This window comes from Coturnix japonica, unplaced genomic scaffold, assembly GCF_054131305.1.
Source record: "Coturnix japonica strain WE unplaced genomic scaffold, WE-NBRP24 Scf102, whole genome shotgun sequence".
Taxonomy (NCBI): Eukaryota; Metazoa; Chordata; class Aves; order Galliformes; family Phasianidae; genus Coturnix; species Coturnix japonica.
In genome coordinates this window covers 13,796-27,526 of record NW_028189005.1, presented here as the reverse complement: position 1 = coordinate 27,526, position 13,731 = coordinate 13,796, and the positions used below count along the sequence as shown (strand labels likewise).

General features: G+C 55.3%; 1 protein-coding gene across 8 annotated transcripts in view; it reads left to right on the top strand.

The window, feature by feature from the left end:
- Positions 1-13,731, top strand: part of LOC146751293 (protein deacetylase HDAC6-like) — a 45,857-nt gene that overhangs the window by 24,463 nt on the left and 7,663 nt on the right. For 5 of the 8 annotated variants that reach the window (XM_085534861.1, XM_085534859.1, XM_085534860.1 and 2 more), the window contains 5 exons: positions 1,288-1,379; positions 1,905-1,969; positions 2,754-2,958; positions 3,314-3,442; positions 8,350-8,518. In XM_085534861.1, the coding sequence (XP_085390987.1) occupies positions 1,288-1,379; positions 1,905-1,969; positions 2,754-2,958; positions 3,314-3,442; positions 8,350-8,518 (660 nt within the window). Of the gene's footprint in view, positions 1-1,287; positions 1,380-1,904; positions 1,970-2,753; positions 2,959-3,313; positions 3,443-8,349; positions 8,519-13,731 lie in introns of those variants that run through there. The other 3 variants (XM_085534865.1, XM_085534866.1, XR_014941691.1) reach the window with 2 other exon arrangements.

Sequence of the window (13,731 nt, the reverse complement as noted above, 5' to 3'; positions counted from 1 at the left end):
GGGGGATATAGGGGATGTATGGGGGGTTATAGGGGATGTATGGGGGGATATAGGGGATGTATGGGGTGTTATAGGGGATGTATGGGGGGATATAGGGGATGGGGGGTGTATAGGGGATATAGGGGATGGGGGGGTTATAGGGGGCAGGAGGGACCTATAGCGGCCATATGGGTGCTTATAGGGGGGGTGGGAGGGGGGTTATAGGGGGTGGGGGGGTGTATGGGGGATATAGGGGATGTATGGGGGGTGTATGGGAGGTTATAGGGGATGTATGGGGGATTATAGGGGATGGGGGGTGTATGGGGGGCTATAGGGGATGGGGAGTGTATGGGGATATAGGGGATGTATGGGGGGATATATGGGATGGGGGGTGTATGGGGGATATAGGGGATATGGGATATATGGGGGGATATAGGGGATGGGGGGTGTATGGGGGATATAGGGGACGGGGGGGTTATAGGGGGCAGGAGGGACCTATGGAGGCCATATGGGTGCTTATAGGGGGGGTGGGAGGGGGGTTATAGGGGGTGGGGGGTGTATGGGGGATATAGGGGATGTATGGGGGGTTATAGGGGATGGGGGGGGTGTATGGGGGGTTATAGGGGATGTAAGGGGGGTGTATGGGAGGTTATAGGGGATGTATGGGGGGTTATAGGGGATGTATGGGGGGTGTATGGGGGCTATAGGGGATGTATGGGGGGATATAGGGGATGGGGGGGTGTATGGGGGATATAGGGGATGTATGGGGGGTTATAGGGGATGGGGGGTGTATGGGGGGTTATAGGGGATGTATGGGGGGTTATAGGGGATGGGGGGTGTATGGGGGATATAGGGGATGTATGGGGGGATATAGGGGATGTATGGGGGGTGTATGGGAGGTTATAGGGGATGTATGGGGGGTTATAGGGGATATGGGATGTATGGGGGTTATAGGGGATGGGGGGGGATGTATATGGAGCTATGTTGTGGGTCTTGAGGGGGTTCTATAGGGGATGGGGGGGGTCTATAAGAGATGGGGGGTTCTATAGGGGATGGGGGCTCTATAGGGGATGGGGGTTCTATGGGAGATGAGGGGGGTTCTATAGGGGACAGGGGATTCTATAGGATATGGGGGGGTTCTATAGGGGGTGGGGGGTTCTTATAGGGGATGGGGGGTTCTTATAGGGGTTGGGACAGTTCTATAGGGGGTGGGGGGTTCTATAGGGGATGGGGGGTTCTATAGGGGTTGGGGGGCTCTATAGGTGCCACTGTTGCCCCCTAACCCTCCCTCTAACCCCCTCTTTGCAGGGGGGGTGGCAGCCGGGGGGTCCCATTGCTGCCCTTCATACATTGCTGGGGGACCCCGGGGACCCCCCCGGGCCCATCATCCCCACCCCAAGGTGAGGGGGGTGTTTTGGGGGGGGATTTGGGGCAGTTATGGGGGGTTTAGGGGCATTTTGGGGGGTGTTAAAGGCATTTTGGGATGGGTTGGGGGGGTTTATGGGGGCATGCAGGTATTTGGGGTGGTTTGTGGGGGATTTGGGGCAGTTCTGAGGGGTTTAGGGGCATTTTGGGGGGGGTAGGGGGGGCTTATGGGGGCATGGAGACATTTGGGGGGAATTTGGGGCAGTTATGGGGGGTTTAGGGGCATTTTGGGGTGGATTGGGGGGGCTTATGGGGTCATGGAGATATTTGGGGTGGTTTGGGGGAGGATTTGGGGCAGTTATGGGGGGTTTAGGGGGCTTTTTGGGGGGATTGGGGGGGTTTAAAGGCATTTTGGGATGGGTTGGGGGGGCTTATGGGGGTTATGGGGTGTTTGGGCGGGGATTTGGGGTTTTAGGGTGGGATTTGGGGGTCGAAGGGGGGGGGTTAATGGAGGTTTTGGGGTCCCCACCCTGACCCCCATCTTCTCTCTCCCCTCCCAGCGGCCTGGCCAGCATTGCCCGCACCATGGAGGCCTACAGCAAGTATTGGAGTGGGCTGCGGGCGGGTGAGTGTGAGACCCCCCCCCAAATATAAAGGAACCCCCCCCCATAAAACCAGGAGGGAAACCCCAAGGCTTCAAGCTTTACCGCAGGCCGCGTTGCTAAGGTGGCACATCGGTTGCCAGGGCGGCCATATTGGTTGCTGAGGCGGCCATATTGATTTATAAGGCGGCCATATTGGTTGTTAAGGTGGCCATATTGGTTTTATAAGGCGGCCATATTGATTTATAAGGTGGCCATATTGGTTTATAAGGCGACCATATTGGTTTATAAGGCGGCCATATTGATTTATAAGGCGGCCATATTGGTTTATAAGGTGGTCATATTGGTTTATAAGGTGGCCATATTGGTTTATAGGGCGGCCATATTGGTCGTTAAGGCGGCCATATTGGTTGCCTAGGCGGCCATATTGGTTGTTAAGGCGGCCATATTGGTTTATAAGGCAGCCATATTAGTTTATAAGGCAGCCATATTGGTTGTTAAGGTGGCCATATTGGTTTATAAGGCGACCATATTGGTTGTTAAGGCGGCCATATTGGTTTATAAGGCAACCATATTGGTTTATAAGGCAACCATATTGGTTGTTAAGGCGGCCATATTGGTCGTTAAGGCGGCCATATTGGTCGTTATGGTGGCCATCTTGGTTGCTGGGGCAGCCATCTTGGTTGCTAGGGCGGCCATCTTGGTTGCTAGGGCGCCATTTTGGGCCTACTCATTTATTGGGACCCCCAGAACCCCCCCCCCGACCCCCCCACAATGGGTCCCAATGGAAGCCCCCTCCCCACACAGAGCCGGAGGTGGAGGACGAGCCGGAGGATGAGGAGGAGGAAGGAGAGGAAGAGGAGAAGGATGAAGAGAAGGGGGGCGATAATGAGGGGACGGAGCCCCCCCCGGACCCCCCTGTGGTGCTGGATGGACCCCGAGCCCGGCCCACCGCCCGCACAGCGCTGGTCTATGATGACAAGATGGAGGAGCACCACAACCCATGGGATAGGTGGGGGGGGGCTGAGGGGCAGGGGGCTATTTGGGATCATGATGGGGGTCTGGGGGGCCTGAGGGGCCTGGGTCTATTTGGGGTCTGGGGGTCTTGAGGGGCCTGGGTCTGTTTGGGGTCTGGGGGTCCTGAGGGGCATGGGGCTATTTGGGGTCTGGGTCCCTTTGGGGTCCTAATGAAGGGGGTCTGTGGGGTCATGAGGGGCCTGGGTCTATTTGGGGTCTCAATTACTGGGTTCTGGGGGTCCTGAGGAACTGGAGACCCCCCCCCTTTATAACCGGGTGCCCCCCCATAACCGGGTGCCCCCCCATAACCTGGTACCCCCCCATAACCTGAAGCCCCCCCCCCCAAATAGCCAGCACCCCGAGTGCCCGCAGCGCCTGTCCCGCACCCTACAACGTCTGTGGGATGTGGGGCTGACCCAGCGCTGCCTCCTGCTCACCCCACAACCAGCCCAGACCCCACAGCTGCTCGCCTGCCACACGTAAGGGACCCCCAAAAACCCAAATCCCACCCCAAAAAGACCCAAATCCCACCCAAAAACACCCAAATCCCACCCCAAAATGACCCAAATCCCACCCAAAAATGACCCAAATCCCACCCAAAAACACACAAATCCCACCCCAAAATGACCCAAATCCCGCCCCAAAAGACCCAAATCCCACCCCAAAATGACCCAAATCCCACCCTAAAAGACCCAAATCCCACCCAAAAAGACCCAAATCCCACCCCAAAAGACCCAAATCCCACCCTAAAAGACCCAAATCCCGCCTTAAAAGACCCAAATCCCACCCCAAAAGACCCAAATCCCACCCCAAAAGACCCAAATCCCACCCCAAAAGACCCAAATCCTGCCCCAAAAGACCCAAATCCCACCCTAAAAGACCCAAATCCCACCCAAAAACACACAAATCCGACCCCAAAAGACCCAAATCCCACCCTAAAAGACCCAAATCCCACCCCAAATGACCCAAATCCCACCCCAAAATGACCCAAATCCCACCCTAAAAGACCCAAATCCCACCCCAAAAGACCCAAATCCTGCCCTAAAAGACCCAAATCCCACCCAAAAAGACCCAAATCCCACCCAAAAAGACCCAAATCCCACCCCAAAAGACCCAAATCCCACCTCAAAAGACCCAAATCCCACCCTAAAATGACCCAAATCCCACCCCAAAAGACCCAAATCCCACCCTAAAAGACCCAAATCCCACCCTAAAAGACCCAAATCCCACCCCAAAAGACCCAAATCCTGCCCTAAAAGACCCAAATCCCACCCCAGAATGACCCAAATTGCACCCTAAAAGACCCAAATCCCACCCCAAAATGACCCAAATCCCACCCTAAAAGACCCAAATCCCACCCCAAAAAGACCCAAATCCCACCCCAAAATGACCCAAATCCCACCCTAAAAGACCCAAATCCCACCCCAAAAAGACCCAAATCCCACCCCAAAATGACCCAAATCCCACCTCAAAAGACCCAAATCCCACCCTAAAAGACCCAAATCCCACCTCAAAAGACCCAAATCCCACCCCAAAATGACCCAAATCCCACCTCAAGACCCAGATCCCACCCCAAAAAACCCAAATCCCACCCCAAAATGACCCAAATTGCACCCAAAAACACACAAATCCCACCCTAAAAGACCCAAATCCCACCCAAAAAACCCAAATCCCACCCCAAAAACCCAAATCCCACCCCAAAATGACCCAAATCCCACCCCAAAATGACCCAAATCCTGCCCTAAAAGACCCAAATCCCACCCCAAAATGACCCAAATCCCACCCCAAAATGACCCAAATCCTGCCCTAAAAGACCCAAATCCCACCCCAAAAGACCCAAATCCCACCCTAAAAAGACCCAAATCCCACCCCAAAAGACCCAAATCCCACCCTAAAAGACCCAAATCCTGCCCTAAAAGACCCAAATCCCACCCCAGAATGACCCAAATTGCACCCTAAAAGACCCAAATCCCACCCCAAAAGACCCAAATCCCACCCTAAAAAGACCCAAATCCCACCCCAAAATGACCCAAATCCTGCCCTAAAAGACCCAAATCCCACCCCAAAATGACCCAAATCCCACCCCAAAATGACCCAAATCCTGCCCTAAAAGACCCAAATCCCACCCCAAAAGACCCAAATCCCACCCTAAAAAGACCCAAATCCCACCCCAAAAGACCCAAATCCCACCCTAAAAGACCCAAATCCCACCCTAAAAGACCCAAATCCCACCCCAAAAGACCCAAATCCCACCCTAAAAAGACCCAAATCCCACCCCAAAAAACCCAAATCCCACCTCAAAAGACCCAAATCCCACCCCAAAATGACCCAAATCCCACCTCAAAAGACCCAAATCCCACCCCAAAAGAAATAAATCCCACCCCAAAAACCCAAATCCCACCCAAAATACCCAAATCCCACCCCAAAATGACCCAAATCCCACCCTAAAAGACCCAAATCCCACCCCAAAATGACCCAAATCCCACCCAAAAAGACCCAAATCCCGCCCCAAAAGACCCAAATCCCACCCTAAAAGACCCAAATCCCGCCCCAAAAGACCCAAATCCCACCCAAAAAGACCCAAATCCCACCCCAAAAGACCCTAAAACCCCCCTTACCACCCCAAAATCCCCCATATCCCCCACAAGACCTCTCTTATCACCCCCAAAACCCCCCTTACCACCGCCTTTAACCCCCATATCCTCCCTAATACCCCCATATACACCCCATATCCCCCCATATCCCCCCCATATCCCCCCATATCCCCCCATATAACCCCATATAACCCCATATCCCCCCATATCCCCCCATATCCCCCCATATCCCCCCATATAACCCCATATCCCCCCATATAACCCCATATCCCCCCATATCCCCCCATATCTCCCCATATCCCCCCATATACCCCCATATATCCCCATATCCCCCCATATAACCCCATATATCCCCATATAACCCCATATCCCCCCATATCCCCCCATATCCCCCCATATCCCCCCATATCCCCCCCATATAACCCCATATCCCCCCATATCCCCCCATATAACCCCATATCCCCCATATAACCCTATATCCCCCCCATATCCCCCTATATCCCTTCTATATCCTCCCATATCCCCCCATATCCCCCCATATCCCCCTATATCCCTTCTATATCCCCCCATATCCCCCCATATCCCCCCATATCCCCCATATCCCCCCATATCCCCCCATATAACCCCATATCCCCCCCATATCCCCCCATATCCCCCCATATCCACCCTATATCCCCCCATATCCCCCCATATCCCCCCATATAACCCCATATCTCCCCATATAACCCCATATATCCCCCCCATATAACCCCATATAACCCCATATCCCCCCATATCCCCCCATATAACCCTATATCCCCATATCCCCCCATATCCCCCCATATCCCCCCATATAACCCCATATCCCCCCATATCCCCCCATATCCCCCCATAAACCCATATCCCCCCATATCCCCCCATATAACCCCATATCCCCCCATATCCCCCCATATCCCCCCATATAACCCCATATAACCCCATATCCCCCCATATCTCCCCATATAACCCCATATCCCCCCATATCCCCCCCATATCCCCCCCATATCCCCCCATATCCCCCCATATCCCCCAATATCCCCCCATATCCCCCCATATAACCCCATATCCCCCCATATCCACCCATATCCCCCCATATCCCCCCCATATAACCCCATATCCCCCCATATCCCCCCATATCCCCCCATATAACCCCATATCCCCCCATATAACCCTATATCCCCCCCATATCCCCCTATATCCCTTCTATATCCTCCCATATCCCCCCATATCCCCCCATATCCCCCTATATCCCTTCTATATCCCCCCATATCCCCCCATATCCCCCCATATCCCCCATATCCCCCCATATCCCCCCATATAACCCCATATCCCCCCCATATCCCCCCATATCCCCCCATATCCACCCTATATCCCCCCATATCCCCCATATCCCCCCATATAACCCCATATCTCCCCATATAACCCCATATATCCCCCCCATATAACCCCATATAACCCCATATCCCCCCATATCCCCCCATATAACCCTATATCCCCATATCCCCCCATATCCCCCCATATCCCCCCATATAACCCCATATCCCCCCATATCCCCCCATATCCCCCCATATAACCCCATATCCCCCCATATCCCCCCATATAACCCCATATCCCCCCATATCCCCCCATATCCCCCCATATAACCCCATATAACCCCATATCCCCCCATATCTCCCCATATAACCCCATATCCCCCCATATCCCCCCCATATCCCCCCCATATCCCCCCATATCCCCCCCATATCCCCCAATATCCCCCATATCCCCCCATATAACCCCATATCCCCCCATATCCACCCATATCCCCCCATATCCCCCCATATCCCCCCATATCCCCCCAATATCCCCCCATTTCCCCCCATCCCCCCATATCCCCCCATATCCCCCATATCCCCCCATATAACCCCATATAACCCCATTCCCCCCATATAATCCCATATAACCCCATATAACCCCATATCCCCCCCATATAACCCCATATCCCCCCATATCCCCCCTATCCCCCCATATCCCCCCATATCTCCCCATATCCCCCATATAACCCCATATAACCCCAAATCCCCCCCATATAACCCCATATCCCCCTATATAACCCCATATCCCCCCATATCCCCCCATATAACCCCATATATCCCCATATAACCCTATATCCCCATATCCCCCCATATCCCCCATATAACCCCATATCCCCCTATATCCCCCCATATAACCCCATATCCCCCCATATAACCCCATATCCCCCATATCCCCCCATATCCCCCCATATAACCCCATATCCCCCCATATAACCCCTTATCCCCCCATATCCCCCCATATCCCCCCATATAACCCCATATCCCCCCATATCTCCCCATATCCCCCCCATATCCCCCCATATCTCCCCATGTCCCCCCATATCCCCCCATATAACCCCATATCCCCCCATATCCCCCATATAACCCCATATCCCCCCATATAACCCCATATAACCCCATATAACCCTATATCCCCATATCCCCCCATATCTCCCCATATCACCCCATATCCCCCCATATCCCCCCCATATAACCCCATATAACCCCATATAACCCCTTATCCCCCCATATCCCCCCCATATCCCCCCATATCTCCCCATGTCCCCCCATATCCCCCCATATCCCCCTATATCCCCCCATATCCCCCCATATCCCCCCATATCTCCCCATATAACCCCATATCCCCCCATATAACCCTATATCCCCATATCCCCCCATATCCCCCCATATCCCCCATATCCCCCCATATCTCCCCTGCAGTCGCTCCCACGTGGCGGCGCTGTCGGACTCTCCGTGTCTGGGTTCCCGTGAGCTTCGTGTTCTGTCGTCGCGGTACAACTCCATCTTCCTGTGCCCTCAGTCCTACCACTGCGCCTGCCTGGCTGCGGGGGCTGCGTGCTGCGCCGTCAGCGCTGTGCTCAGTGGGAAGGTCTATAGGGGGATATGGGGTTATATGGGGGATATGGGGTTATATGGGGTTATATGGGGGTATATGGGGGATATGGGGGGATATGGGGGGTATTGGGGGGTATGGGGGGATATGGGGGCTCTATAGGGGGATATGGGGGTAATGGGGGGATATGGGGGGTATATGGGAGGATATGGGGAGATATGGGGGGGATATGGGGAGATATGGGGGGATATGGGGGGATATAAGGGGGTTAAAGGGGGGATATGGGGGGATATAGGGGGATATGGGGGGATATGGGGGGGATATAGGGGGATATGGGGGGGTATGGGGGGGATATGGGGGGATATGGGGGGATATGGGGGATATGGGGAGATAGGGGGGTATATGGGGGGATATGGGGAGATAGGGGGGGATATGGGGGGGTATTGGGGGGGATATGGGGGTATTGGGGGATATGGGGGCTCTATAGGGGGATATGGGCTCCATAGGGGGATATATGGGGGGGGGTCCTACCACTGCGCCTGCCTGGCTGCGGGGGCTGCGTGCTGTGCTGTCACTGCTGTGCTTAGTGGGAAGGTGGGGGATATGGGGGGGTCTATAGGGGGATATAGGGGGATATAGGGGGGTATGGGGGATATAGGGGGATATGGGGGTATTGGGGGATATGGGGGCTCTATAGGGGGATATGGGGCTCCATAGGGGGATATGGGGCTCCATAATGGGGGGGGGGTCCTACCACTGCGCCTGCCTGGCTGCGGGGGCTGCGTGCTGCGCCGTCAGCGCTGTGCTCAGTGGGAAGGTGGGGGTCTATAGGGGGATATGGGGGGATATGGGGGGATATGAGGGATATAGGGGGGATATGGCGGGATATGGGGGGATATGGGGGATATGGGGGGATATGGGGGTCCATAGGGGGATATGGGGTGTCTATTAGGGATATGGGGGGATATGAGGGGGATATGGGGGGATATAGGGGGGATATGGGGGGATATGGGGTTATATGGGGAGATATAGGGGGATATGGGGGGATATAGGGGGATATAGGGGATATGGGGGGGTATGGGGGGGTATGGGGGTATATGGGAGGATATAGGGGGGATATGGGGGAATATGGGGGGATATGGGGGGATATAGGGGGATATGGGGGGATATGGGGTTATATGGGGGGGATATGGGGGATATGGGGGATATGGGGGTCCATAGGGGGATATGGGTGTCTATTAGGGGATATGGGGGTCTATAGGGGGATATGGGGGCTCTATAGGGGGATATGGGGATCCATAGGGGGATATGGGGGGATATGAGGGGATATAGGGGGATATGGGACTCCATAGGGGGAAATGGGGCTCTATATGGGGGAAATGGGGTCCATAGGGGGATATGGGGTCCATAGGGGGATATGGGGTGTCTATTAGGGATATGGGGGGATATGAGGGATATAGGGGGATATGGGGGGATATAAGGGGGTTTGAGGGGGTTAAAGGGGGGATATGGGGGGATATGGGGCTCTATAGGGGGAAATGGCGGATATGGGGGGATATGGGGGTCTATAGGGGGATATGGGGGCTCTATAGGGGGATATGGGGCTCCATAGGGGGATATGGGGGCTCTATATGGGGATATGGGGGTCTATAGGGGGATATGGGGGGGATATGGGGGCTCTATAGGGGGATATGGGGGTCTATAGGGGGAAATGGGGCTCCATAGGGGGATATGGGGCTCCATAGGGGGGTATGGGGCTCCATAGGGGGATATGGGGCTCCATAGGGGGATATGGGGGCTCTATAGGGGGATATGGGGGGGATATGGGGGCTCTATAGGGGGATATGGGGCTCCATAGGGGGATATGGGGGGTCCATAGGGGGATATGGGGGGCTCCATAATGGGGGGGGTCCTACAACTGCGCCTGCCTGGCTGCGGGGGCTGCGTGCTGCGCCGTCACTGCTGTGCTCAGTGGGAAGGTGGGGGGTATGGGGGGATATGGGGGGGTATGGGGGGATATGGGGTTATATGGGGGGATATGGGGTTATATGGGGGGATATGGGGGGGTATGGGGGGATATGGGGTTATATAGGGTTATATGGGGGGGTTATGGGTTTATATGGGGGGATATGGGGGGTATATGGGGGGATATGGGGTTAAATGGGGTTATATGGGGGGGTATGGGGGGATATGGGGTTATATGGGGGGATATGGGGTTATATGGGGGGATATGGGGTTATATAGGGTTATATGGGGGGGTTATGGGTTTATATGGGGGGATATGGGGGGTATATGGGGGGATATGGGGTTATATGGGGGGGATATAGGGGGATATGGGGGTCTATAGGGGGATATGGGGGCTCTATAGGGGGATATGGGGGTCTATAGGGGGATATGGGGGGGATATGGGGCTCCATAGGGGGATATGGGGGCTCTATAGGGGGATATGGGGACTCTATAGGGGGATATGAGGCTCCATAGGGGGATATGGGGTCCATAGGGGGATATGGGGTGTCTATTAGGGGATATGGGGGGATATGGGGGATATGGGGGGATATAAGGGGGTTTGAGGGGGTTAAAGGGGGGATATGGGGGGATATGGGGCTCTATAGGGGGAAATGGGGGATATGGGGGGATATGGGGGTCCATAGGGGGATATGGGGGTCTATAGGGGGATATGGGGGCTCTATAGGGGGATATGGGGGTCTATAGGGGGATATGGGGGGGATATGGGGGCTCTATATGGGGGGAAATGGGGGTCCATAAGGGGAAATGGGGATCGATAGGGGGATATGGGGCTCTATAGGGGGATATGGGGGTCTATAGGGGGATATGGGGCTCCATAGGGGGATATGGGGGTCCATAGGGGGATATGGGGCTCCATAGGGGGATATATGGGGGGGGGGTCCTACCACTGCGCCTGCCTGGCTGCGGGGGCTGCGTGCTGTGCTGTCACTGCTGTGCTCAGTGGGAAGGTGGGGGGTATGGGGGGGTCTATAGGGGGATATAGGGGGATATGGGGGGATATGGGGGGTATTGGGGGGTATGGGGGGATATGGGGGCTCTATAGGGGGATATGGGGGTAATGGGGGGATATGGGGGGTATATGGGAGGATATGGGGAGATATGGGGGGGATATGGGGAGATATGGGGGTATATGGGGTTATATGGGGGGATATGGGGGGGATATGGGGGGATATGGGGGGATATGAGGGGGATATGGGGGGATATGGGGGTATATGGGAGGATATAGGGGGGATATGGGGGTAATGGGGGGATATGGGGATATATGGGGTTATATGGGGGGATATGGGGGGATATGGGGGGGTATGGGGGGTATGGGGGATATGGGGGGATATGGGGGGGATATGGGGGGATATGGGGGGGATATGGGGTTATATGGGGTTATATGGGGGGGATATGGGGGGATATGGGGAGATATAGGGGGGGATATGGGGGGATATGGGGGGATATAGGGGGATATGGGGAGGTATGGGGGGGATATGGGGTTATATGGGGGTCTATAGGAGGATATGGGGGTCTAAAGGGGGATATGGGGCTCCATAGGGGGATATGGGGCTCTATAGGGGGATATGGGGCTCCATAGGGGAATATGGGGCTCCATAGGGGGATATGGGGGGATATGGGGGTATATGGGGGCTCTATAGGGGGATATGGGGCTCTATAGGGGGATATGGGGCTCCATAGGGGGATATGGGGCTCTGTAGGGGGATATGGGGGTCCATAAGGGGAAATGGGGGTCCATAGGGGGATATGGGGGCTCTATAGGGGAATATGGGGCTCCATAGGGGGATATGGGGGGCTCCATAATGGGGGGGGGTCCTACCACTGCGCCTGCCTGGCTGCGGGGGCTGCGTGCTGCGCCGTCAGCGCTGTGCTCAGCGGGAAGGTGGGGGGTATGGGGGGATATAGGGGGGTATGGGGAGGTATGGGGGGATATGGGGGGGATATGGGGGGATATGGGGGGGATATGGAGGGATATGGGGGGATATAGGGGGATATAAGGGGGTTTGAGGGGGTTAAAGGGGGGATATGGGGTTATATGGGGGATATGGGGGGATATGGGGTTATATGGGGGGATATGGGGGAATATGGGGTTATATGGGGGGATATGGGGTTATATGGGGGATATGGGGGGATATGGGGGGGATATGGGGGGATATGGGGCTCCATAGGGGGATATGGGGGTCTATAGGGGGATATGAGGCTCCATAGGGGGATATGGGGTGTCTATTAGGGGATATGGGGGGATATGAGGGGGATATGGGGGGATATGGGGCTCCATAGGGGGAAATGGGGCTCTATATGGGGGGAAATGGGGTCCATAGGGGGATATGGGGTGTCTATTAGGGGATATGGGGGGATATGAGGGGGATATGGGGGGATATGGGGGGATATGAGGGGATATAGGGGGGATATGGGGGTCCATAGGGGGATATGGGGTGTCTATTAGGGGATATGGGGGGATATGGGGTTATATGGGGAGATATAGGGGGATATGGGGGGATATAGGGGGATATGGGGGGTATTGGGGGATATGGGGGCTCTATAGGGGGATATGGGGGTCCATAGGGGGATATATGGGGGGGGGGTCCTACCACTGCGCCTGCCTGGCTGCGGGGGCTGCGTGCTGTGCTGTCACTGCTGTGCTCAGCGGGAAGGTGGGGGTCTATAGGGGGATATGGGGGGATATGGGGGATAGGGGGGGATATAGGGGGATATGGGGGGGATATGAGGGGATATGGGGGGGGATATAGGGGGATATGGGGGCATATGGGGGGGATATGGGGGGATATGGGGGATATGGGGGGATATAAGGGGGTTAAAGGGGGGATATGAGGAGATATGGGGGGATATGGGGAGATAGGGGGGGATATGGGGGGATATGGGGGATATGGGGGATATGGGGGGGATATGGGGGTATATGGGGGATATGGGAGGATATGGGGAGATATGGGGGGATATGAGGGGATATGGGGGGGATATAGGGGGATATGGGGGGATATGGGGCTCTATAGGGGGATATGAGGCTCCATAGGGGGATATGGGGGTCCATAGGGGAATATGGGGCTCCATAGGGGGATATGGGGGGATATGGGGGTATATGGGGGCTCTATAGGGGGATATGGGGCTCTATAGGGGGATATGGGGCTCCATAGGGGGATATGGGGCTCTGTAGGGGGATATGGGGGTCCATAAGGGGAAATGGGGGTCCATAGGGGGATATG